Raw genomic sequence first — 27,105 nt, 5'->3', positions numbered from 1 at the left:
AGAGCAACGGTGGTAGCCCTTGTGACTCTGTAGGCTATGTGGTCCTGTATGCATGGAGTCCATAACAGCCTCTGGGTGTACACGCTTACTGTATGCGTTCCTCGGTGATCTAAGACCTCTGTATATTTTTCTCCTCGCTTGATGCAGCGCTCAGTCCCATGGTAATAATCGCCTCCAACAGGGAGGTGAATGGCAGGTTGGGGTGTGTAGTGCAGAAGAAGCCTGTTCAAGATAAAGCAATGGCTTTGTCTGCTAGGCCTATATAAGACACATCAAACTGTTGCAGCAGTAGAAAGGAATAGGTACAGATAAAGTATAGAGACAGCAATAGATAGAATAGAAGAACATAAGACTATACCAAGCATAGACATGGCTATTCACCATGTCAGATTATTATATACCCCAGGCCCCCACGGCTCTATACTATAGGTTTTCTTTTCCTCAATATCTGTGATTTTCAACTGCTTTCACACACTGGGACACAAATAACCCATGGAATTTCTTGTTATGCTAAATGTAATGTATTATGCTTACGTGTAATAACAATTACAGGTAAAGGTGTCTGCACAGTGCACACTGCTGCGTTTTTCAGATTGTTAGCTTTTTCAGAAAAATGCGTCCAGTCTGCAAGGACCTTTACAGTAAGACATTAGTGATGAATGTTTTGCTGAGACCATGAATATTTTTTATGATTTAATAAAGGGAAGAAAAAGATTTGAACAAGATGATGCTGTTCTGTCATAAAAACAGTATTGCTCCACGCTGCATGAATCTGCTGATCTGGCCACATATTGTTTTGTTTGTTCATTCATTAAGCTCCCCTCGGTCTTAATTGGGTGGAAGAATTATAACTGGATGAAGGCTCACAGTTGCTGTCAAATGACTTACAGCCATCTATTTAGTTATAATTGAAGCTTTGAGTAGATTCTGGGAAATGTCCCATGCTAATGAAGCAGGTTAATTGCCCCACAGAGAATTGAGTGGAACCTGATGGGAAAACTGTTCTTCAGAGAAAATACATAGTTGCTTTACCATTTTGTTTACAAAAAGGTTGTGTGCGGTTGTGTAAGGTGACTCTACATCATAATGATGCAGTTGTACAATCTGTAATTAATCGTACTCATCGTAATTAAATCTTTGGTCTGAACTAGGCGTTTAGAGCACACCTAGATGGTTTACTATGAGTGTGACAATGGGGTAATTTGGGGGATCAGTTACATATAATTAAAATTGCCACACCTTGGCCATTGTGTAACTACCTTTAATTCGCCTTGCTGAAGTGAGGTGTTGAAAGCTGAAAATGGGGTTGTCCCACAACAAGTGTGCATCCACACTGTGTGCACTGTTGTACTTGCAGATGAGCAGGATATTACATGAGATTGTATTTGTGCTTGTGTTAACCTTTGTCTTAACCACTGGCTGAAGTCAAGACATTAAATATATAGGATACATCTTTTTATTTTTATTGTAACTTTGGGTGGGTGGTGCAAAAGTTGACAATTATGGAAGAAAAACTAAACTAAACTTTCAGAAGGTCTCCCTTGATGAAAATTCCATATTTTCTACTCTTCACAGCACAGAAATCTGATAACATGATACAGACTCCGGTGGAATGAAGGACAGAACATACGGATTATTCCCTGACACAGAAATAAGGATTCACTCGTTATGGGTGGGGCAAGGATGGCTTCTGTCACTGCACAGGATAGGAGCACATTCGGCTTGTTCCTGTAGAAAACATGTGGTAATTAGATTAGTTCAAGTGGAACAATAATGGGGAAAATATCCACTTGGGTAACCTTTTGCACTTAAACCCTATACTTCTTTGCCCATCTACAATCTCACAATATACTTTCACCTATGTCCTCCCAGAATAGAGTTAGGGTCCATGTTTAGAGTAGCACAGGCTTGTGTGCATGTGTGTGCGTGCGTGCGTGCGTGTGTGTGTGTGTGTGTGTGTGTGTGTGTGTGTGTGAGAGCGTGTGAGAGAGGGAGAGTGAGAAGGGTGTGCCTCCCTGTACAAGATGGGACCTGTCTCTGTCTACTTAGTTCCATTCCTCAGGAGTGTTCTGGGCTGCAGTAAACGCATTGCTGTGGAGAACCAATCCTGTTGCAGCTCATACTACCTTGCTTTCCTAGCGCCAGACAAATTCACAATAATAGTACATAATAGTTATACATTCCATATTTCCTACATTCCATATTTCCTCTTTTTTTTTTACTTCTTTGTTTTTACTTTTATTTAGAACAAAGACAGAATCTATCAAGAAAATAGAAAAAAGCAGTAAATTGTTTCCTGTTGAAGTATTATTAATTTCCCAGTTGCCACTTACCTGGCTGGCATCAGAGTATGACTCCACAATTCCAAATCCTTGTAGCGGATGTTAACTGGAAAAACAACAGAACATAGCGTTATACCCAACATTTACATTTCGGGAGAGACAAAGAAAATCAACCATTGATTTCAATTACTGTCGAAATGTGACGGTAGTCTACTGTTGAAACCAAACAACAAAAAACAAACGAAAAACACACACCACAAAACCAAACCAACCAAGCTGTCATGTCATCCACAGTGCAGGTTAAATGAAGTGGAACGACTGCCAGTAATCCATCCCTGCCGTGTCTGATGTCAGTCTGTTTACCTGCACCAGGTAGAGGCATTTTAGCTTCCCGCGTCCACCAATGGCGTCGCACCAGCTAAGGTAAGCCTCTCCCCTTTACTGCCCTCAAGTCGGTCTACACCCTAATATAGCCCTCTTGGCCAAAACCCACCCCTCCCTAATTCGAAACTTAACATACAGTATTTATTTTACGTTAGAGTTTGAATCACTAAAGCATACAGAATCACATGACCATGATGAGAATTAATGTATTTTTTTGGTCTGTGACATTGATGTATGAATGAATGACTAACATAGTAACAGAAATACATACAGGCTCAGGCATATAGGGCAAAGAAACGTTCACATAAATCACCTCTGTGATGTCACAGTGACATCTGGCTAGACCCAGAAATAAGTAGTTTTAAGAATTGTTTTGCTATGACTATCCTAACCTAACAGAATGCTTCTTGAGCCTGCTCAAATAGCAAGCAAGAGGTTTTGTTCAGACATGAATACATGACATTTAATTTAAATGTCAGAAATAATACCCCCTCTCCCTCCCCCCTTTTAAGCTACTCATTTTATGTTTGCCTTTAGTTCATAGGCCAGTTTCCCATGCATGATGTCATTTGTGCCCTGTTTACGTGAAAACTGAACTCTATAATAATTGTACAGTAAAACCTTATAAGCACATAACTGTCCACGATGTCAACAGCAGACATAATTCATCATAACTGTTTCACATCTTATACATTGATAGCTTGTAGTGCACATTTGGTGCCTTTGTAGAAAAGTTAAACACATTTCTTAGAGCTGCAAGAATAGCTGTCAGGACATCTGAGACGCGATTAATACAGCTCTCATTTGATTATCTGAATCCATAGTTCCAAGTGTGACCCAATGGTCTATCTATATTCACCCTGTTTCACTGAGTCCCTCAGACACGGAACATGGCATGCTCATGTTCTAACATGCCTGGAATGCCGCAGTGCCTGACAACAGGGAGCTCGGATGATGAGGGAAAGATTTCAACAGTTATTCCGTCTTGACAAACATGCTGCTTTGTGATGTGCACATATTTCTGTGGAAAAAATGCCTGAGACACTATAGATCTGAGATCTCCAGAGACACATACACATTTGGGGGCATGTTAGGTGACGCTTGCATTGACGTTCTGACAGTCTAGTTACCAGACCCACAGAAAAGACAAGAGTGCATACGAATGGAGAATATGAGATAGAAAGCATTAAGACAGACATGAATATGGATGTCTGCATGTGTGAGCAGTGGAACTGGATGACTGTACCTATACATCTACTGCATATCTCTATGATTCATGTAAGGGAGATAAAGCAGATTAGAGGCCCTTCCCTATCAAGGCAGTATGGAGACAGACTACACATGCAGTCGGGGGGAGGGGGGTTCTTAGGCCTGGGGCAGTTGGGTTGCGGCTGACTCTAGCCGCACCACTTGCAGGTAAGATATGTGCTGCTGTGCCTAGACTTGAAAGACCTTCAAGATTACACTGCTGCCTTTCTAACAGTGTGTTAGAAACAGAAAGAGAGAGAACTGTACTAAATGTATAGTATACATGTATGTACTGTAAACCATTTTAAACGACTAGATGAGAATGCAATATGTTGCAGGCCTCTTGACATAATGAAACAATCAAAGGTAGGGTTAGGTGGAATCATTATGAATTTTAATCATGATTCTACTCAGGCTGGCAAGATTTTCCATGACAAATCACTGAAATACATGTCCTTTATTCCAAAGGTTTCAAGGGAAAAAAAATCATTCAATCAATCCAGGAATTGACACTCCGTTTCCAATTCATAAATGGAAGAATGGCTGCTATGGAAAGGTCATATCTAACTTGCAAATAATTAAGTTAGAAGAATGAAAGCTCAATCATCAGAAAATTGACTGCATGTTGGTGATTGTATTTAGAATTGATTGAACTGAAAGCTAAATCAACCTTCAAGACACCTGACACACACCAACCATCAGTTTATCTTTCATCAGTTACTTTTTTAGAAAATGAGGCAGAAGAAGTGAGAGTCGAAATCAGCCAATATTTGATAGGGGATGATCTTCATTGGCATGTCAGTTTGCAGAGATTTATCCTTTGATGAGCCAATCCACAGTCTTCCCCTAGGGAAGCTGTTTCACACAGCATACCGTGAATACACAAGCATTGGCTCAGAGATTTTAATCTGTCTTAATGATTGTGCTTAAAACAGAGTTGTGCTGAGCAGAAGCTCATGTCGATGATGAGAGCCAAACTGAACATGGAATAGGCTATTTCAGAAAATTGTTTTGAAGCCATTTTATTTTGAACACAGGAACCTCTAATTCCAGCAAAATGCCAGACAAATTAACCACATTTGGAATGAAAGCACTGTAATAATCCACTGCAATTGTGACTCCTCTAGTGTTATATTAGTCTACAGGTCATGTTTAACTGCACCCCCTGTATACTAATGTTCTACAGTAGATGCAGACTTTTTACCATTCAAGGTTTCGTGATGGGTTCAATATATTTAATATTGCGAAAGTGCAACACACACTGTATTAATAAACATTATTATGCTGGGTCCCCAGCATAATGAGACAGTACCTTAACATAACACAATCAGTCTAACCCTATTTCATACTCTGGCTATTCAAACATGTTTTTGAATACCGTGGCCAAGCTCAATTCAATTCAATTCAGAAGGGCTTTATTGGCATGAGAACACTTACATTGCCTAAGCAGAAAGCACAATACAAGCTCACTACAATCAAACATTGTGAGCTTGTATTGAGCTTGTAAATGTTGCAAAAACCTTGAAAGTAATCAGACAAATCTGGAAAAAAGTTATGGCACAACATATTGAGGTTTGCTGTCAAATGGGTTCAGTTCAATTTGGGTTTGAGTTTGAGAACCACTGTATTTTAATGAAGCAGAGCTGAGATTGTGTCCCGTATCTCCACCCTCAATCCACAGAGGTGGAATTTTCCATGCAGGCGGTTTCCTGAGTCTGCAGTGGAATGCCGACAAGATGGAGCATGTCTGCAGACTGCAGAGTGCACTCACTGCCTTCACTTGGCATACTGGAGGTACAATTGAACTTATACACACCTTGTCCAGCTTCTCATAAAGCGAGGGTGGGGGTGGTGGGGTTCAATTAGTCTGGGTGTAACTACTGCAGTACATCCTATAGTGGTTGTGATGCAGCTGATTGCTGTATACAGTTTAGGATCCTATAAGGCTGAGTAAGAATTATACTAATGGTCACACTTATCTGATCTTCTCTGTTGTGGAGATCAAAGTTAACAACTTAAAACCTATAAGCTTTGTTGACTGGGGTCCCCCATGGTTCTATACTCGATGAAAATAGCCAATTTCAAAGCTCACAACAAGCATTGTGAGCTTGACGATCTGCCGTTTTCCCAAATGTTTGCTTATTTTGACATTCCCAGAAAAGGGTCGCTACAGTTCATGTGGTCAGGTGGTCAAACACCTGGAAATGCCGGTGAACAGTAATTACACTGTAGGTGTAGGGTTTGAATATCATTGAGGTTTGTTTTGATTGGGTCACTTGAGTTGAGCCACTATGTGTCTCGATTAAATACTCTAGACCCAAACTTTTCTGCTCGAGACCCAAAAAATAAATTAGATGTTTGGCCGGGACCCAAAATAGTGAAAATAGCCGATCTACAAGCACACAACACATCGTGCCGCGTTGTGAGCTTGTAGATCGGCTATTTTCACTACTTTTTAAACATTTGTTTAGTTTGTTGGCTCTACCACCTCCATGACCCTAAGGCCAACATTGACTCAAAACACATTTTGACAAAAAGGCTCAATAGAGGATGTACTTCTTGCGCCAGCTGTAGAAATTCAACCTACGCTGCCAGAGGCTATGATCCTCCAGTTCAGTTCTACACTGCCATCATAGTCAGTGTTGCAAGAGAAACAAGCGGCCAGGTCCACGAAAACAAGCCCAAAAGAAGAAAAAGGCCTAATGAGCAAACATAGTGCTATTTGAAAGTAGCAGATCTACAATCTCACAACACGGCGTCACAATGCAATGCGTTGTGAGCTTATAGATCTGTTATTTTAAAATAAATCTAGAAAACAATTGTAAAAACCTCAAATGTTTTTGAAACATTTTAAATTCACAAATGGTATGGGGTCCCTGGCACAAGTCCTTACCTTGACGTGAAAATGTTTGGGAACCACTGATTTAAACAACATTTGGAAGCAAGACCAAATAAGCAACTACACTTTAGAAACAAGCCCAAAATAACGAAACCCACAACTACCAATATTTACAGGCGACTTTACAGAATAACAAGCCCAAAGTTGTTTTATAATAAGAGGCCTTGGCATCAAAGACCTATGATGTTCCAGATCTACACTGGTGGACATGTTAAGAAAACTCGAATGACATAGTTGTATCAAAGTTATATGCACTATTGACATCTTAATGACAGTGCTTGTGCCCCGGAGCAACGCGGCATGCAGTAAAGTTATACAACATGGGCATGTGCAGACACAGCCACAGAAACCTCAAGTCCCTCTAAATTGGTGAATGAAGAGACAGTGTGCACAATAAATGAATGAAGGAAGAATGGGAAATCAATGTCGTCCCCCACACTTCCAAAATGTAAGCCCAAAATGTACATGTATATAATTGTATATTAGGATGTCCGCACACTGTTTCACTGCTCCCAGGGAATTGTCTTTATTGGTACAACGTTTCGACTCGTGTGGGTCTTCGTCAGGTATCATACCTGACGAAGACCCACACGGGGTCAAAACGTTGTACCAATAGAGACATTTCCCTGTGAAACAGTGTGCGGACATCCCTTCCTTTTCAATGTACGTATATTTTTTACCAGCACCTGTAGAATGTCTGGAGATGTGTGTGCTTCCTGATGTTGGATCCTATCTATAATTGTATATTAATCACACAGCAGGTGTGCAGACTGCATATTTCTCTGGATGCAGAGAGTGATGACAAAAGTGGCAGGCATAGGAAGGAAGTAGTTGAATACAGTTGGTAAGGATTAAAATAAATGCTATGATGAAATATTGATTCTCGATAAGCTTCTCCAGAACAAGTAGAGTCACTTTCCTCCGCCCACTCATAAGTCATCTGGGTATAATGCTGCTGCTATACTGGCAGTGTACACACAAACACACAAGTAGATCGGTACACGCACACACACACACACACACACACAAGTAGATCGGTGCACGCGCGCACACACACACACACACACACACACACACGCACGCACGCACGCACGCACGCACGCACGCACGCACGCACGCACGCACACACACACAAGTAGATCGGTGCACACACACACACACACACACACACTCACACTCACACAGTCATGTCTAAGGTTATAATGAACTGCGTGAATCATAACCATTCAGTAGTTTGAGGAAGATAGATTCATTTTCCTTTTTTTACTGACATGGATGAACCCAACATAACATTTCAAGCATGTGGGAACAGGAAGAAGAGAGCACCACCTGTTGACTCACTGAAATTACAGCAGTTTGGGGTGACTTGGTCACTCTTCAGCTACAAAAGAAACCTATACTGTATGCAAACCTATCCTGTAAAAAAATCTAAGCTTTGCTACTAGCATACACTGAAGCCCTGCTTAGAACTTTTCCACACAGAAACTGCGGGAGTGATGAAATAGCATGATGTTGCTGTGCAGTTGTGTCATCATCATTATACAACAATACCCCCCCCCCCTTCTCGCATCCTGCAAGATCTGACCAGTGTTGCGTTATTATTATTATGCTACAGCATCGACGTACTGTACGGAGTGGAAGATTTGAATGCAAGCTTCACAAGATGTGTACATGAAGTGTGTGGCAGAGATGAGACACCCTGCTGTGAAAACACTGTAGGCCTACGACTACATGGATTGAAGCCACCTTTGCATGTCATTCTGCTGGGAGTTGAGAACGCCAGCAGGGGGTTGGCCAAACATGAGATAACGCCTTTTAAGGGAAAGACAATCTCTTTATTATTGTACATGAAGTAACAGCATGGGGTTTCTTTGACTGAAAAAGCTCCTTCTTATGTATGTATAATCCCCACGTCGGACCCCATCCCACCGGAGATATGATACATTCATACACATGCTTATAATACTGTAGCTCAATGGTGTGCTGAATTGCATTTAAAGGTACTTACTACTTACAAGTATAGGCTACTAGGGTATGGTGATATATGACTTCACAAAAATCACAAATTGACAAAAGCGGTTGTAAAACTACATATAGCCTATACAGTAGCCTCGATTAATAAATTATTATTTAAATTATTTAATAGTGAAAATAGCAAATCTAAATATATAAGCTCATACAACACACGATGCAATGCGTTGTGAGGCATGTAGATTTGATAATTTTACTATATTTTTACGCCACCATTGTACCACGAAGTACTGTATAACACATGGTTAAGTGGTTCATTGTCGATTTGTTGATATAAAGACTGAATTTATTGTCGGTTATTGGTGCTAAATGTCGATACGTGCCAAGCCTTATAATCTTTCTTTTCTTTTACTGAAAAGGCTGCATCAGACCTCAACCCACTTGGTGGTGATGAATTCATGCTCATTTTAGTTTACAGCTCGTTGTTGTGTTGTAGCTATAGCATTTAATCCATTTCGACCGAGATCGATTCTATAAATGTCTTCTAAATCATGACAGTCGTTCTCAAACATTTTCATGTCAAGGACCCCGCAAAAATATATGCAATTGGCCGCCGACCCCATCTGAAAATATGTTGTTCTAGGAACCCCCCAGAAGCAAAGATTTTAGTTAAAAACTTTCGCTCTGAAAGAATATATTCAAAGATTTGCACCACATTTTCACGACTTTTCAAAAAATAGCAGACCTACAAGCTCGTAGCGCACCACTCGGTGGCGCGCTATGAGCTTGTAGAACTGCTATTTTTCAATAGCTAAAGTATAACATAATGCTTAGTTAAAACACCAAAAGGGGTTCCCGCCCAGAATGGGTTAACCACTTGAAACCCAGCATGGGGGGAAGGAACAAGCCAGGCTCGGATCCAGGATGAAATGAGGGGGCAGTTGAAAATGGCAAGAGGGCACACATCATTTTTATAGTAAAACAATATGTACATAAAACTTAAACAGAGGGGGCAGAATTTTGCAACTGAGTGCCAGGCCCCCTCTGGCACCCCCGTGGCGCTGGGCCAGCTGCAAGCTCAACAACTCAAAGGTTCTCAAGTCCAAGTAGAGGGTTTACAAGAACACAAGCAATTTAGATTTTGTACATTATATTATATTACTGTTATTCTATGTATTCCATTGCTACAATATTATTCTATCTTCATATCTTAATTCAACACATCATACAATGTGTTATCTCGTAACTGTGACCTACTGTAGCTAACTCCCACATGTACAGCAGGAGCATTGTGAAGTACGGAAAGAAAGTTCTTGGTTCTTAAATAACCATATCTGAGATGTCTGTCTGTCTGTCTGTCTGTTTGTCTGCCACTGGATCAAGTTATACTTCTTGACAGCTAATGAGTTAAATGAGATTGGATTAAATGCCACGATTCATTCAACACAGAGAGAAATAGCTCACAAAAACACATTGAAGACAGACAATAAGTAAGTTAGTAACAGTCTGGAGAAGTTAGTAATGAGGAGATAATCATGGTCAGTCATATTGTATGTTTTGAGACTCTTGGAATCTCACAGCATTGAATAATGCACAAGCTCATCGCTTGTAGTATTTGCTGGCTGGCAGAGGTCGTCCCTTTCTCCATCTCCCTTTATTATTATGAGGCAGGGACTGCTGTTTATTAATTTACAGGGTTACAATACGGCACAGCTGGAGCAGAGCAGGCTGTAAGCCGTTGCATTGTCAGTTATATCAGTAGGCCTATCAACATCAGGTTGTCATTTCGAAAATAAAATGTCAAATGGTACAACCATAAGCATATCTTAAAGTTATGACCTCATTGTCTTTCCCCATAATGCCATCATTTGGCCAAAATCCACTTGCACACATTTGACTCCCAAACAAGATATCTTGAAAACTTCTAGCTGGATTGAAATATTGTCTGTGCATCTTGAATGCTAGCCAGACAATGGCACCTACTGCCTTTGGTGGTGACCCAGTGGCCTTTGCTTTGCTTTAGCATCACCATTAGGCCAACGTTTCCATTTCCACAAACGTATATCTCCGAATGTGCCATTTGAGTTGACTCCCCCATGCTGGCTCACCATAAGTCCTGTCAAAACACCACCAAACACATCACTTTGGCTCCGGAAATTGTCGGTTTCCTTCTTGCTCTCTTTCCCATTAATTTCCTAGACATGCATTTCATTATAGTCCAGCCATGCGCATGCGATTCCCCTTAGTGTCATTTATTGACCAGTCACAGCAGCACAAATACCTGGTAGCTCAGACAGCCCATCACAACCCCTGGTGAAAAGCCCTGTCATTAGCATCGGAAAACTGCATGAGAGAGAGGGAGAGAGAGAGAGAGAGAGAGAGAGAGAGGAGGATGGTAGACGCGAGGAGACTGGCAATGGCAAAACAGGTACTCTGTCCATCTTAGTCTACCTTTAATCTATATCCTGATCAATAATTGCCTACAGCTGTGTTTGCACAGACAATTACACAGAAGTAATAATTTTTTTGAATGTTCTCAACTGTGCACATGTATCGGATGTATGCACATTAAGGATTTATAGAGGGTTTGCACAAGGCTTCATTCATTGTACAATAGCTGGCAGCAGTACCACAGCAAACAATATTAGCTCATCACAAAAAAACATCTTTCTCATTACAAAAAACACGGTGTGTGTGTGTGTGTGTGTGTGTGTGTGTGTGTGTGTGTGTGTGTGTGGACTTGTATTTCTGTACTTGTGAGAGCCTAAAGTGTAGAAGAAATCGAGACCATTTTCCTGTGAGCTTGTACAGTAGATGGACTATTTTCAGGTTTAGGTTTAGAAATAGCAGAAAATGGTGTAAAATGTCCACTCAAAACCACTACAAACAAGCATGTGTGCGTGCGTGCGTGCGTGAAGCTACAGTGTGGATGACGGAGGACCACTCCACCTTCGCTTTACCTCCAATCTACAACTTCCTTCTGCTCCATCAAGTTGGACTCATTAGCATTAGAGGTTGTTGTGTATATCACCCCATCACCTCCCCTCAGGACCAGGCCTTTTCAGCCTGACCTTGGAAAACATCCAAGCCAGCAGCATGTCTAGCCTCAGGAGGGTGGAGCGAGATGCTCTGGGTTGTTGGCTGAAGGTCAGCGTCGCTGCGCTGCATGCTGAAGAGCTCCACTGCTTGAAGACATATAGAAGGAGCAGGTGTAGACTTTTCATCTCTGCTTGTGCTTGTCATGGACTATCATTTAATATCTAGAGGCAATGCTGCCGCGAAGAGCCCCATCTATCACTTTGACAACCTGAGGTTTGCTTACATACATAGTGTATGATGTGGTGATTTGTTGTGGGCGCCGTTTTCTTTTTGTAAGCGTTTGCTGTCTTGTCGTGTCATATTACCTTTTATATCCCTTTATTGTTGTGTTTTTATTATAAACCAGCTGCCTGCACAACACATTTCCCTTGAATACATGTTTGGATTTAAATTGGACCAAAACTTTCCATATTCTGTGCTATTGAACTTGCCTCTAGAGTGAGCTTCCTCCCTGACTCATAATTAATAGACTGTTTGGAAGACCAGGATTGCTACTTAAGAGAGGCCATATAGTCTGTAATGGAACATGACACCGAGTGCTGTTCTTCTATCCTCTAGTGGCACCATAGAGCTCTGTAACATAAATGCCCCAGTATGATGTGCACACATGAAAATGTATCCTTTAGCTAGAATAGACCTCTCTCTCCCCATCCAATAATGTCTTATCATTACTCAGCTCACAAAGCACTCCTCAGTAAAAATGATTGGCCTATGTCCAGCTCGCTATATGCGTTGCTTTCATCAAACAGCAATAGTAAGTAGAGGCAAAGAGCGGGACGTCTATTAATAAGAAAGATTGAGGCTAATGTGGAATGGACCAGAGGGTCTTCTGATTAGTCATCCACTGATCAAGCACACTGAGATGTGAGAAGAGAGCTCTTTGAAAGGGGATGTTTGCTCTTCTCTTGCTTCTACTTTGGAAATCAGTAATCATACATTGATGTCTGCTCTTGGAGCAAACCAAGATCTCATTCTTTAAGGTCTGCATGAATCTTTAAACACCATGCTGATGTGATGTGACTACTCAGTATTAAATGCTATATACGGTAGACATACGTACATTTTACAGTATGGTCGAAGGCTGAACCACAGGATCTGTCTGGTTGCCCAGCTATTGTCATCTTGGTCTAGATATGGACACATTTGTAAATGATGTCAAAGACTGAAGAAGGAATAATGACCAATGACTGGAATCATACTGGATGAATCTGAGTCTGACTCTGTTCTGCGTGACTGTTTCGACACTACAGACATGTTTTCTGGGAAGCAGTGGAGAATGCTATTGATTATTACACAGAATCGGTCACTGCATAATTCAGCAAGTGCATCGATGGATTAACAGGACGAATACAAGAAATGCAAGTGTGAGCTCCAGAATGTCATCACAGCCGCAAAGAACGAACTCTGGGCTTAAGTTTAGCAGAAATATCTTGGCTCCAAAGTGGAAGATGTGGACACGATACATACATAACTCTACAGTTATATCATTGCACGCAGACGATGCTGCATTTCGAGCTGTTTTTGCACTGACGTGCCGATCCCCATTTCTGTGTGTGTGTGTGTGTGTGTGTGTGTGTGTGTGTGTGTGTGTGTGTGTGTGTGTGTTGATGAAGTTGGATGCTATTAGGTAGCCCTGTCTAGAATTCAACACTTCTTCTCCAACGTTCACCTATAGGCTATAGCAGCATGTAAACAAAGCACTTAGTGAACTAAATGACAAAATAGTTTAGGAAGTGGTTCAGACTCCCCCAGAAACATTATTTATTTCCAGTCCAAACAGGGGGGTGGGTTTGGCGTCCCAAACGTGGAGTGGATATATAACGCCACAAGGCTGGCTCACTTGATAAACATGCTAAACAATTATGACGACTGTCAGGGGAACTTGCTAGATCTTCTCTGTTTCTGAAATGGCGTAAAGTGCAGGAGAGGGCGAGCCAAGTTTCTGGGGTTCAGAAGAAAGCCCAACCTTAAAATGGACTCACATGCTAGTGCTACTGGGGTTGGGGTCTCGTCAGATTGGCTTTATGCTCTCTGATATTTTTTTGCGTGTTTCGTTTTTGGTGCTTGCTTTCATTTGTTTGTTTGACAATCTACCGCTTGTCAAACTGTTGTTCTATTGTCTGCAAAAAAAAAGAGATTTGTAAAAAAAAAAAAGGCCTGACCTCAATGACTTCTGTGTGAGAACTGGAGTATCCCTGCGCTGGGCTCGACCTGACTCAGACACTTCTCAGACTCTGTCTGTCAGCCGGCCGGCCTGTGCTACATGTGAGGGTATTGCAAATCAAAAGGGCATACGTTCCCAAAGGGCATCGTTCCCAAAGGGCATCGGCCTAGTTATGCTTCATTTATGCTTTGTCGTACGATTAATGACAGTATGATGCAGAGAAAGTACCAGATCTACAAACATGTGAACATGTAGCTCTGCTATTTTTGCCATGCAACACCATATTGTACGACAAAGTCATTCAGGCTTTACGAATTGCACCAGCACATCAAAATGATACCTGCCAAATATGAACGCATGTACCCAGGTCCGTCTGTAATATGTCGTGTTTGCAATATTTTATATGTCGGTCAGTGTTGCCCCTACCCAAAAGAAAAAAATGCCAACCCATGCTGTTCTCTGCTACAGTGCATTATGAAAGGTTGCAAATGGCCTAATTTGCAGCTTTGACAGCACTAGCCTCAACAGTGGGAGGGGGTAGTAATAGGTTCCGAGGTGCCGCTTCAGTGACTGCTGTGATGGGAAAACTGTGGGTGAAAGTAGGCATAGGTCAGGCGTCTCCGGAAAGTCTGACAAATTAAAAACAGAGAACCTTTGACATTTATCATGCTAGAAAGCTGCAAAGGTCATTGACTGTAGCTACTTGCTGCTTTCAATTTCTTTTCCCCACTGCCCCTGGACCTGTTTTGGCGCAGCCTGCTGCAGCTGTAGCACGGGGAAATTAGGAGTTCCATTCTATTATTTTGCAGGTGGAGACGCTATATCTCCACCTGCCAGTTAACCAACTTCCAGTGTTTTTCTGTTTTAGACTTTTCCCCAACTCTGATGTCCTACAACGTTTGAGAACTCCTGATTAGGATGAACAAATTAGTTGTTATTTATTACAGAGGGAGTAGGCCGTTGTGAAATGACAAACAGCTGGTGCAGTAATGATGCAGAGAAAAGTGATTTGTAATATCCCTCCCATACAAAAATCTTGTAACATCACTGGGCCATGACTGTCTCATTTAAATGTAATATAATTCCCATTATTCATAATTTAATGTGCATTTTCAGTTAATCTCTGCAAAACTATTTTATGATAAACCAATTTATGGCAGTCATTGGCGAAATTACTTAAAACGGAACTGAATTGCAATTGTCTGCTGCTGCTGTCTTCTACACCGAATCTCCCGGAAATAGGCGATCTACAAGCTCATAAAAGTGTTGCGTCGCGTTGTAAGCTTGTAGATTGTCTATTTCTGGTAAATGTTCCCCACAGAATATTGGGCGTTGGGTTCAAGTGGTTAACCTCTGATGGGCCTTTGGCACATCCGAGACGTAAAAAGAGGATTAGCTGACTCAAGAAAGCCATTGTGGTAGAAAAGCCGCATCAGGGGATGATCATTATTTAAGTGAGGAATACCAATGAGGTCTCATTCAAGATAGGCTACAGGAAATCAAAAGCTTGAAATCCTGTGACTAAAACGAATAATCCGGTGTTAATTACAGAAATGGGGCATATGATCAAACAGCGCATTGTGATCACTCACTGTGAAATACAAATGTAGCTACAGTATTTCCGCATATTAAAAAAAACAGGAATTGATTGATTTATTGATTGATTGATTGATTGATTGAAATTTTGATTTCACAGTTTGTAGAATGGGTACAGTTCAACGAAAGTACAGGTTAATACGAAATCTGCTACGAGGATAAAACCAGAAAAAGCACAAGAATTGTTTACATTCATAGCTATTCATAGGTATTCATATAGACCTAATACATTTGCTAACATGAGAGTACACAATTAGCATAGTAGAGAAAATCCTAAAAGAGACGAAAGAAAATGAAACAACATTTTGGGAGATAGCAAGGAAATATATAGTTCAAAAAGGGGTTGAATATTTAACTCCGAAATGTAGTGTACGGAAAAGATGTTTTGTTTTGAGTACGGTAGTTTAAACTATAGTGGTCATTCCTCTTCTGTTGACAAGGTTTGATCATAGGGGGAGCTGTGGGGAAAATGCATAGTTCCAGGAAGTGAGGTACCAGGAACATCTATAAATGTACAGGAAGTGAGGCTGCTGGGGGTTCCATCTTAGGTATCAAAAATAGTGTTTGTTGGTGGTTTGTGAAAGAGACTCTATTTAAGGCCACTAAACCTTAATCAGATCAATTGATAAACCACAGAGCAGTTGGTCCGAAAATGTTGAGATCTGAAGAAGAAAAGTTTGGTCATCTCTGTATCCCTTCAGAGCTTTTGTACAAAGCGGAACCTCCTGTGGCCTCCTGACTTGAAGGTTGGGTGAGGAATATACCTTTTCCCTTTTTGAGCAATGCATTTCCTTTTTATTTGATGACTTTATGGATTACTTCATTTTTGGAAAATATAAGAATTACTCAATTTCATGGTTCTGATTGTTCTATTCGGTCTGTGTGGAGAATGTGATGACAGTGTTTTGGAGTTGTGCATGAGCGGCAGAGGGCAATAGTCTGTTCCATAAACTGGAGGGACGCTCGTCTCATAGCTTGGAGGGCCGATTGCTCTATTATTATAAAATTATTTAATACATGATTTAGTTGTCATTGCCCGATTTGAAAAATATTTGAGATGTGATGTCCTTCGCCTGCTGACAGTGTGCAGACTGTGCACAGTAGTGATTGTTCTATTCGGTCTGTGTGGGGAATGTGATGACAGTGTTTTGGAGTTGTGCATGAGCGGCAGAGGGCAATAGTCTGTTCCATAAACTGGAGGGACGCTCGTCTCATAGCTTGGAGGGCCGATTGCTCTATTATTATGAAATGATTTAATACATGATTTAGTTGTCATTGCCCGATTTGAAAAATATTTGAGATGTGATGTCCTTTGCCTGCTGACAGTGTGCACAGTCGTGCTAAATGAGCTTGGGACGAACAGACAGACAGAGGGCAGAACTAGCTTCTGGCGGAGATAATTATGTCATGTTCTTCAGCAAACATTATTCAGCCTTTTAAGGAAAAAGGTCCCAATCATAACTAAAAACCTACTCGTGAATTGAAATGAGAGGTAGTGCATGGGGAAAGAAGAAGAAGAAGAGAAAGTGGCACAGAAAGGGAGTGTTCAAGAGAGACAGGAACATAGAAAGCAAGATATCTTGTTAGTTGTTGAGTCTTAACATGTTTAGTTTGAAAATATATTTCTGGACTCAACAATCTTTTCATTATTCAAATCACTCATGCAACACAACTTTGCCCCCTCTTCCAACTCGCCCTCCACTCACGTCTCCAACAGAAGCGTCTTTTTTTAAATAAGTTGACAGCTGCGGCATGGGGCCTATAAACGGTACAATATGTGTGCCTTTCCCTCCCATCACATCTTCTCCCTCATATATCTCACGGCCTCCTGTCGGCGGTCCATGGATCCTGGCACGTCTTAAAAGACAGATGAGAGGAAATGATTCATTTATTAGACAAGGCCCAGGATGCAATCCCTGGTGAACCCGCTGATCAGATGAGGTTGATACGGCAGAGGCTCGGCAGCCGGGGGTTGATGCCGCAGTTTATTTGTGCTCTCTCCATATGCCGTGGCATGCAGGTCATCAGCTGTCCTTCCGCAGAAACAGCCCGGCGACACTTTTTGAAAAAGCACATGTCAAGGCATGGCTTGGTTGATAGACCAGTGTGACGGTTATCAGAGATGTGTTTATTTTCCTCTGTGACAGAATATGGTGTCTGGCTTCAGGTGTGCTTAGTTCCCCTGTATGCATTCTGTGTTATTCTTCTTTTGTTGGGGCGGCGGTGGCTCAGGGGTAGAGTGCCTGGATGGGAACCGCAAGGTTGCCAGTTCGAACCCGGGCTCCCCCAGAGTTACTGTCGAAGTGTCCTTGAGCAAGACACTGAACCCCTAATTGCTCCTGATGTGCTAGTTGGTGCCTTGCATGGTTTCCGCTGCCATCGGTGTATGAATGGGTGAATGTAATGCACAATCTATGTAAAGCGCCTTGGATAAAGGCGCTATATAAATGCACCATTTACCATTTACCATTTGTTGGGGCAAACATATGGTATATTCATCAGAACATTTCTTTGGACTCGACACGCAAGCACGCATATAGCCGCAATTTGCAACACTAGATTTTTTATAATGGGTTAAATCTAGAGTTGCAATACCCTCCATTGACAGCCCATTGATTAAACGATGTATTAAACAACGTTAATCTCACCAACATTGCAGCTGTAGGGCAAGCTTGAATTATCCGCTTTTTTTGTTGAACAGGGAATTATTTTCTGGGTCCCTCCGCTCCCTCGTAGCCCTGGTCCAGTGCGTCAGAGACTTGCTGATGCACTGGACCAGGGATAGGTCCCTCGGGGCTCTATATTGTAACAACCCATTATTAAAATAAATCTAGTGTTGCAAATTGCGGCTAGCACGCATCAGAACATATATATTTATTTGGAATCGACACGCACGCACACACATCATGGCATCATGTTGTGTTGTCATCACTAGGTCAGATCATGACGTTAAGACATAATTCTGAAAAGATTTCTGTCATTCAGTGCTCTGTGCAAACTGCATTTTGAATGCTGAATTCAGTTGGGACGTCTTGTATCAAATCACCCTAGCCTGCTAGAACATGTCATTTTCGACATGTGTGTGTGATTTCAGGACCTCACCGTATCGTATTATGGTATACAGTATTAGCTTTGGTTGGATAGTGCCGGCATCATGGGGTGCATACCTTAGCCTGGAGGGACGATTACTCCACAAATATAATTTCAAAAGATGACATGTTGTCGTTAACCGATGTGAAGAATCTAGGTCCTTGGGCAGCTGTCAGTGTGTACAAGAATATGGTACTGATTGGCCTGTATATTTGCAGACACGCACGCACATTCTAACACATACTGTGTGCATGTAGGCTACTGTGTACACACACAAACACACACACACACACACACACACACACACACACACACACACACAGATACATTCATGATATATGGAGGAGATAATAATTGTAGGTCAAGGTTCATACGGATTTACTGTCCTTTAATACTGAATGCCTCATGAAACCCATTGAAACTTTAAATTATTATTTCACAAGCCCACTCTGTGAATAAACTCACATATAGTCTGGACACTTATAGGCTGACTTCATGTTCTAGATCAGGGGTTCTCAACCTGGGGGTCGCGACCCCTCGCGGGTCCCGAAATTATTTTGGAGGGTCCCCAAATTCATTTTTTTTTTTGCAACTGGGGGTCCCCAGCCAGAAACGTCGAGAATCCCTGTTATAGATAGAAAAATAAATGATTTAATTAGATTCATATTGAAGATCTTCAATATGTTCCTCCATTACTTCTAATGGCTTTTGACTTATATTCCTAAGAATCTAACCCTAAGAATTTGAGCTATTTGGAACAAAATGTTGATTACATTGAATGCATTCTTCTCCCATATATATATTTTTTAGCATGTTCTTGGTAGATTATAGCTTGTTATTACCTTGTCCATCTAACATCTCAAATTGGCCATGACTCTGCCTATAACACCCAGCCAAATACTGTACTGTAGTTTTGAGTTCTATACCATCATAAACTTTCACTCATTCTTAGGACAGCCTGTATTTTTGTCAAATTGTTCACAATCATTGGGATTGTTAAATTGATGCGCAAAATGCAATTAGTTTGTCACAAGATGAATAAGCTGTCACATATTGCTCGCATAGTAATATAAGTGCTGAAATACACATCCATTTTCATTTAGGTCCCTATGTCCATTTTGGTGCATACCGTATATCAGTTATGATCTGTGCTTATTAGATAACAATACTGTAACTCACCTCTTCAGACTCTATCTTAGCCCCTAGCACTTCATCATCATCACCTTTATTTATACTCCGAAATACAGTTGAGGGCAAGCCCTCATTTTCAATGTAGCCAAGGTTACAATTCAGTACAGTCAAAACAATACATCAACACATTATAAATCAGGATAAATCATTATGCCCTAGCCTTGACAACCTTACAGGCTCAATTTATGTAATTTAGATAGCATTTTATGTAGACATAGCACTCTATAGTGTAGTTTCATTAGGTTCTTACTTACAGTATGATTATTGATGACTATTTGTTACAGTATGTATTTGATGTATTACCATGTATTGGTCTTGCTTACTGTAAATCGCTCTGGATTGAGCGTCTGCTAAATGCCTAAACTGTGAATTCTTAAGTCATAACAGCAAATTATAATTTAAGATCAGCCAAATAACATACCATAACATGAACTGTCACATATTCAGGACTGATGATACTGCCTCTCACTCGAGTCTTACACCTGATTCATACTACTCACAGCATGTTTCGGATGCGCCGCGTTGAGCTTGTATAGGAATGCTAATCTCAGTGTGCGCAACACCGCCATATGACGGAATGTAAAAGTCTTTCTCCCCTTTATATTTGCTCATCCACCGTACAATGATTACCGCTGCCAAAGGTGTAGCCATCACACACGGGTCTCTATTCTGAGCACACATCTAACATCCTTCCATGAGTATTGGTGAAAGAATCTAATAAAAACGGCTGCAAGGTGAGAGTCATCCACAAGAAATCCAATCAGTGCTCTCACACTGCAGAGGGACTGTAGCATTGTATGGTGTACAGAGTGAACCAAGCTAATCAGAGGTCATTTTCAGAGGCCAATTTCAGATTTATGATTGCTCAAGGTCTGTGTTGCAGTTCTTTCAAGTCACATCCAATCAAAATCCTCCTCCAACATTTGTGCTGAGTTTGAAATGGGTCTGCATCTGCAGCAGTAAGGCAATGTTAAGAGTCTCACAGAGCGGAGATGGTTGTAAATGACACTTAATAGGAATTCGGATTCGCCTCTGTTTCTCTGACCATATAGCATTGTCCTGTATTGTACCCAATTCCATATTTTACCACATTAATTTGCGACCCCAGGGCTGACGCCTGACTATTCCTGTTGAATATTATTTACACAAGCCCATATCTCATCTCAACGACAAAAGACCAATTTATTTGGCATACAAATTTGTTTAACCAATAAGCTATATGCAAATTAATTCCAGTAAAGAAGGTCAAACTTATTCAACATTTTCCACAAGACCTCTTTGATGTTGGTCTAAACATAGATATATGCCTCTTAAAATATTTTACACACTGACCTGAGTGCTGGCGTATAATACTAGAAGCTTGCGTGCCCTTGGCACGCTCACGTCTAGAGAGCACGACACGTGTATATATGGCAGTGGGATCTGAGTGAGACACACACAAACCGTACATTTTGAACGAAGGCAGACATTGATTTATCTTTGGCCACTGACCGTGTTTTTAACATGCTGGCCAGGTTGTGTTGTTGTTGTTCCGTGTTGTTGTTTCTCCGTGAATGTCGTGTGCCCGCTGTCCATGTAAATTAGTTTTAAAGGCATGGTGACATGTTATTATGGATAGCGCCACAGTTCTAAGAAAGCCCTGCTGTGATTGGCCAGTAGTCGCAGACCCACAAAGATACTCCACAGATGTCACAGCCTAGATGACCTAGTCCTGAAGTGGACAGAGGAGTCTGAAGATAGATGGAATCTGAAGAGGTGAGCTTTCAGGACAGGCGCACTGAGGCGCTCTCCCTGGCCTATACAGCTCATGAAGCCACAGGAATCAAATGTGTACGGTGGGCAGGTCACCAGAGCCATTTGGCTCATGAATGCTTCCTGCTCCCTAGGATACTGGGAAATGCTGACTTGGCTGATTGGTTTCTGTCCACCTGTTCACCATGGGAATGACCTCTAGGAACATGTAGATGACGCAGCAGGAGATGCTGTGCTGCATGCATGGTAGAGGCATGATGAGATGAAAGGAGAGATGAGATGGTTAGGGAATGTGACTGAGATGGTTAGGGAATGGGACACAGAAAGCAAAGATGGATCTAAAATGTCTCGGTAGCATAGTTTCTGGTTACAATCGAGTCATTTCTGTGATGTATAGTTTCTGCAATTTGGAATTATGTACGTAGTTGAATATTTTTTTTTTTACATATTTTATTTCGATTTTTCAAATACAAGTGAAATACAGTCCAATACAAGACAACACAAAAGTACAAGACATCAAATGACACAAAAGTAAACTTAACACTTAACTATACAAGAGACACATACACGCACACAAAAACCATAAACAAGGGAAGGAATGGGTGGGATTGAAGACCATCAGAGAGCAGGGGAAATGATGAGTTCAATAGTGAAAGATGCACGGTTGCACCATAGCAGCTAGATATACAGAACATAATACTCAACTATTGTTAAGTACTGCAAGGAATGGCATCCACATTTTTGCGAACTTAGCTTGTGCATTCTGGCGGTAACAAATTTGTTCCAGCTTAGCAGTGGAGAGTATCTCGTTGAGCCATCTCTTGAAACATGGAGAGGTTGGAGACTTCCATTTTATCATCAGTATATATATATTTTTTGCAGCAACCATACCTGCCTTAAGGATCTGTTTTTGGTGGGAAGGAAGGGCCCTTGTCTCATCAGAACAACCAAATATTGCGAAACAGCAATCTGTCTGGAATCCTTTCCCAGTTGTCTGGAGAACCAATTCAATGTATTTACCCAGAAATTGGTTACCGTATTTAATACCAGACACCGCCAGAAATGATGTGACAGAGAACCCTCTGCAATACCACATCTATATCACACATATAGGGGAGACTGTTGGGTACATTTTACTAAGTTTAGATTTAGAGTGATGCAACCTGTGCAATACTTTAAATTGAATCAATCTACTATATATATCTAGAGTTGATAGAGCAGTTCTGAATACTAGAAAGGCCCCACACGCCCCTCATCTGAAATCGGAACGCCCAGCTCCTCAGTCCGTAGCTGAACAGTTTTATAAAAGGTTTTGTATATGTAAACATGAAAAAATGAAGTAAATTACTTTTACTGAATGCAATGTGAAAACTCACGGCTACTCAGTCTGAATGCCATGTTAACCATACATCATTTTAATTTCAACATATAAAGTGCTCAGTAGATTCATAGTGTTGCTTTAGTCATTCCACAGACATCATTACAATATTGTAATTGTAAAGTGTTGTGGTGGGTGTTTTCTTTTTTCTTTCTTGTGGCCAGCTCGTCCGAACCTTTACGACTTTGAATTACAGCATTGCAGGCAGTGGCGATAAACGGGAGGACATTGATGCTATAACTCTGACCATTCATAAACACTTAACACGGACTGCCTCTGCTGTTTTATGACACCAACCCCTCTAGATCGTTGTGTTTTTTTTTATGCTAGCCACAAAATGTCAGCAAATGCCAGCTGTTGGAAATGCATGACTGATGGGTGAGCTGTGTGTTCCACACAGCCCGATCACACACAATTGTCTCTCCCTCTCCATTTCCCCCGTCTCTCAAAGGGTCATGGCATCCTGGAAATATCTTCAGAGCCAATTGAGGGTAATAACACGAAGATAAACATTGTGCTTCCATCTGAGAGGGTAATGAGAACTTAATGTCACACTGTTGTCAGCAAAGCTGAGGTCATCTCACTTCAGTTCAAACTCAGTCAGAGTGGGGACTTAGTTAACTTAATTCTTTCATCACAATGTGATGATCATACAGCATGGGTCCCATGTGGATTACGGTTTTCATATCACCAGTCTGTCATGTACATCATCATGTACAGTATTTACTTACTTACTTATCCCCATTACGCCGGCTGGCGCATAGGGCAGCAACAAAGTTCCTCCATTTACATCTGTCTTTGGCCATCTTCTCTATGGTCCCCCAGCTCTGATGTTGTAGCTGGAGCTCCTTCTCCATCGTCCTACGCCATGTCGTTTTGGGCCTGCCTTTCTTTCTCTTTCCTTCTGGAGTCCAGTGTAATGCGACTCTTGGGATTGCATTTATGTCCATTCTGAGCACATGGCCAATCCAGGTCCACCTGCGTTTATTGATTATGCTGTGCATGTCGTCTTGTTGGGTGATGTTGAGGAGGTTATTGTTTGAGATGGTCTTGGGCCAGAATATGTGCAGAATCTTTCTCAGGCATGATGTGTGGAAGGTGGATAGTTTATGGATGTCATTTTCTGTTGTTTTCCAGCATTCTGCGCCGTATAGTAGTGTACGCAGCTTTGGTAGATCCGGAGTTTTGTTTTTGTGCTGTATTGTTTTGATTTCCAGATTTGCTTAAGTCTTATGAAGGTTGTGTATGCTTTGTTGATCCGGTTTTGAATGTCTTTGCTAGCTCCCCCATCGTGGTGAATGATGCTTCCAAGGTATGTGAAGTTATTTGTATTCTCCAATACCTGCTCCTCTATTGTTATATGTGTTGGTGTACTGGTGTTAATGGGCATGATTTTGGTTTTATTGATGTTAACGATCAGTCCGACTTGTTGGCCATAGTGTTGGAGTCTGTCTGTTTTTTCCTGAAGATCCGTGTGTGTATGTGACATACACAGTATTTACTATTTATCACTAAATATTTAAAATACAAAACATCTCAGGATGGGAAAGCGGGGAACCATCCAATAGTCCATAGTCGAACCTTAGATTCAAGAGGAGAAATGTGAATTCCGTCCTGGCTGTGGAACAATTGACCAGATCTATACTCTTGCAGGGATCCTGGAGAAGGCCTGGGAGTATGCATATCCAGTCTACATGTGAATTGGAGAAGGAATATGATGGGATCCCTCGGGAGGTTCTGTGGGAGGAGCTGCGGGAGTATGGGGTGAGGCTGTAAGGGGGACCAGGATTACTGCATGTTTTTTTGTGAGGGGACACGGGGAGAACATGCAAACTCCACACAGAAAGGCCCTTTCGCCAACCCTGCCTCAGGTATGGGCACTGATGAACACAGAGGAGAGAACACGCCACCAGCGCCCACAGCGTCCCCTATGGCATACCAACTTGGACGGCGTGCCTGTTGGCGTGCCGACAGCCTCATGCGGCTGTCGGCACTCACCTAGTCGCCTGGTAGCTCGCCTGGTCATGCCTCATGCCTCAAGGCCTGCCTTGTTTTCATGTAAACATTCTTTATTCAGTTGAGACTTGAGTGAAACAAAACAAGTGCCCTCCCCTGGTGGGTGTCAGTGTGTCAGTGTGCTTATTATCTCCGCCAGGATGGAGTGGATGTTTTTGCTCCAGTACATCCATCTCTCTCTGCCTCTCTCTCTCCCTCTCTCTCTCTCTCTCCCTTGCTGATCATTCTCTGTTCAGACGTCACACACAACAGAAGCCGTTGCCTAACGGCGGCGATTTGCGCTGACGTCAGTCCTATGACATCATAGCACATCATCTGCCTTTGCAATCAGATTAGGTCTTGCCCTACCCAGGCTAGTCTGGCCCTGCTTTGTGAAGTTGAAGTTGTGTCTATCTGTGGCAGGCTCTGGTCTGGCCCCTATCAGTTGTGGGAGGACTTCACGGCCGAAGTAGTGACAAGCCAACCAGATTTGTCTGGAACCAGGCTATACCAACCAGGGCCCAGTATGCAAATATGGGGCAGAAAAATAATCTTGAGAGGCACTAGACTAATATCCACACAGTGATATTAGTATCGCTACACACAGTGACATCAAGCATGTCCATATTTGGACATAATCCACTAGGGCTGTGATGTCAGGAACTGGAGAGACATGGCAGACATGGACAAATTGGGAGCAATGTGCGATTTACGATCATGAACAACGTGAGTCCGGCCCTTGCACTCAGAGCAGAAGAGTGACCATTCAGACAGAAGTATGCACAGTGAGCCGGTAACTCCCCAGACAGGGCCAGACACCCCCTACTCTGACGAAGAAGGTTCCAGCAGCGAGAGCCAATCTGATGATGAGAGGTGGGGAGGAAGTACCAAGAAGTCAGAGGATGAGGACAACTCATCGGACAATGAGAGTCCAGGGAACAGGACATTAGAGTCTCCAAAGGGCAGTGATAGTGATGTCGGAGGCAGGAAAAGTAGGAAGGCAGCGGTAGATGACCTATTTGGAGAACTCTCTTCAGACAGTGATGCTGAGAAGCCTTCCACTCCAGGACAGCCCCTGGATGATGCAACGGATGGCATGGATGCGGAACAACCCGACAAGGAGCAGTTCGTCCCTGAGCCCGTAATCATTGAGCTGGAGATACCCAAAGTCAGCACTGACCTCGGATCTGACATCTACTTTTCCACTTTGCCTAGTTCCCTGTTTGTGCAGCCCAAGGCCTTTGATTCTCAGTACTATGAGGCTGAGTTTGAGGATGAGCTAGATGAAGATGGACAGGCCAAGCTCAAACTAAAGGTGGAGAATACCATTCGCTGGAGAGCAAAGAGAGATGAGCAGGGGAATGAGACACGTGAGAGCAACGCACGCATTGTCAAATGGTCTGATGGCAGCATGTCACTCCACCTCGGAAAGGAGGTGTTTGATGTTTGCAAAGTTTCCCCGCAGGGCACACATAACCATCTGTTCATCAGACACGGTACCTTTCTGCAGGGACTTGCTGTGTTCAAAACCAAACTGACGTTCAAGCCGCACTCCACAGACAACGCCACCCACAGGAAGTTGTCTCTTGCTGACCGGTACTCCAAAGCGCAGAAGGTCAGGATGCTTCCCCCGGGACGGGACCCCGAGTCCCAGCGCCATGAGATGATAAAGAAAGAGGATGAGCGCCTGCGTGCCTCCCTCCGCAGGGAGTCCCAGCAGAGGAGGATGAGGATGAAGCAGAACCATAGAAGGCTGAGCAGCAGCTACCTGGAGCCTGACCGCTATGACGAGGAGGACGACGGAGAGCAGGCCATCAGCCTCGCCGCCATCAAGAGCAAGTACAAAGGAGAAGGCCTTAGGGCGGAGCGAGCGAGGATCTACTCGTCCGACAGCGACGAAGGCTCTGATGACGACAAGGCCCAGAGGCTGATGAAGGCCAAGACATTTGACGAGGAGGAGGGCAAGAGAAAAGCTGGGGGTGATGGTGGGGCGGCGACTAAGAGGGCAAAGAAATCTGTCATCAGCGATGAAGAAGATGAAGTGGATGATGAATAA

At 42.3% G+C, this 27,105-nt stretch overlaps 1 protein-coding gene across 1 annotated transcript; it reads left to right on the top strand.

The window, feature by feature from the left end:
• Positions 1-2,685: 2,685 nt before the first annotated feature.
• On the top strand, positions 2,686-27,105 carry LOC308333024 (RNA polymerase-associated protein LEO1-like; the record flags this gene model as incomplete). The annotated part of the gene is made up of 3 exons (XM_080789202.1): positions 2,686-2,705; positions 5,596-5,708; positions 25,799-27,105. The coding sequence occupies 3 exons, from the start codon at positions 2,686-2,688 to the stop codon at positions 27,103-27,105; spliced, it is 1,440 nt and encodes a 479-aa protein (XP_080645328.1).

This window comes from Protomyctophum bolini (genome assembly GCF_963924005.1).
Source record: "Protomyctophum bolini genome assembly, chromosome: 2".
Taxonomy (NCBI): Eukaryota; Metazoa; Chordata; class Actinopteri; order Myctophiformes; family Myctophidae; genus Protomyctophum; species Protomyctophum bolini.
The sequence above is the reverse complement of the archived record's forward strand: the minus strand, read 5'-3'. Positions and strand labels throughout refer to the sequence as shown.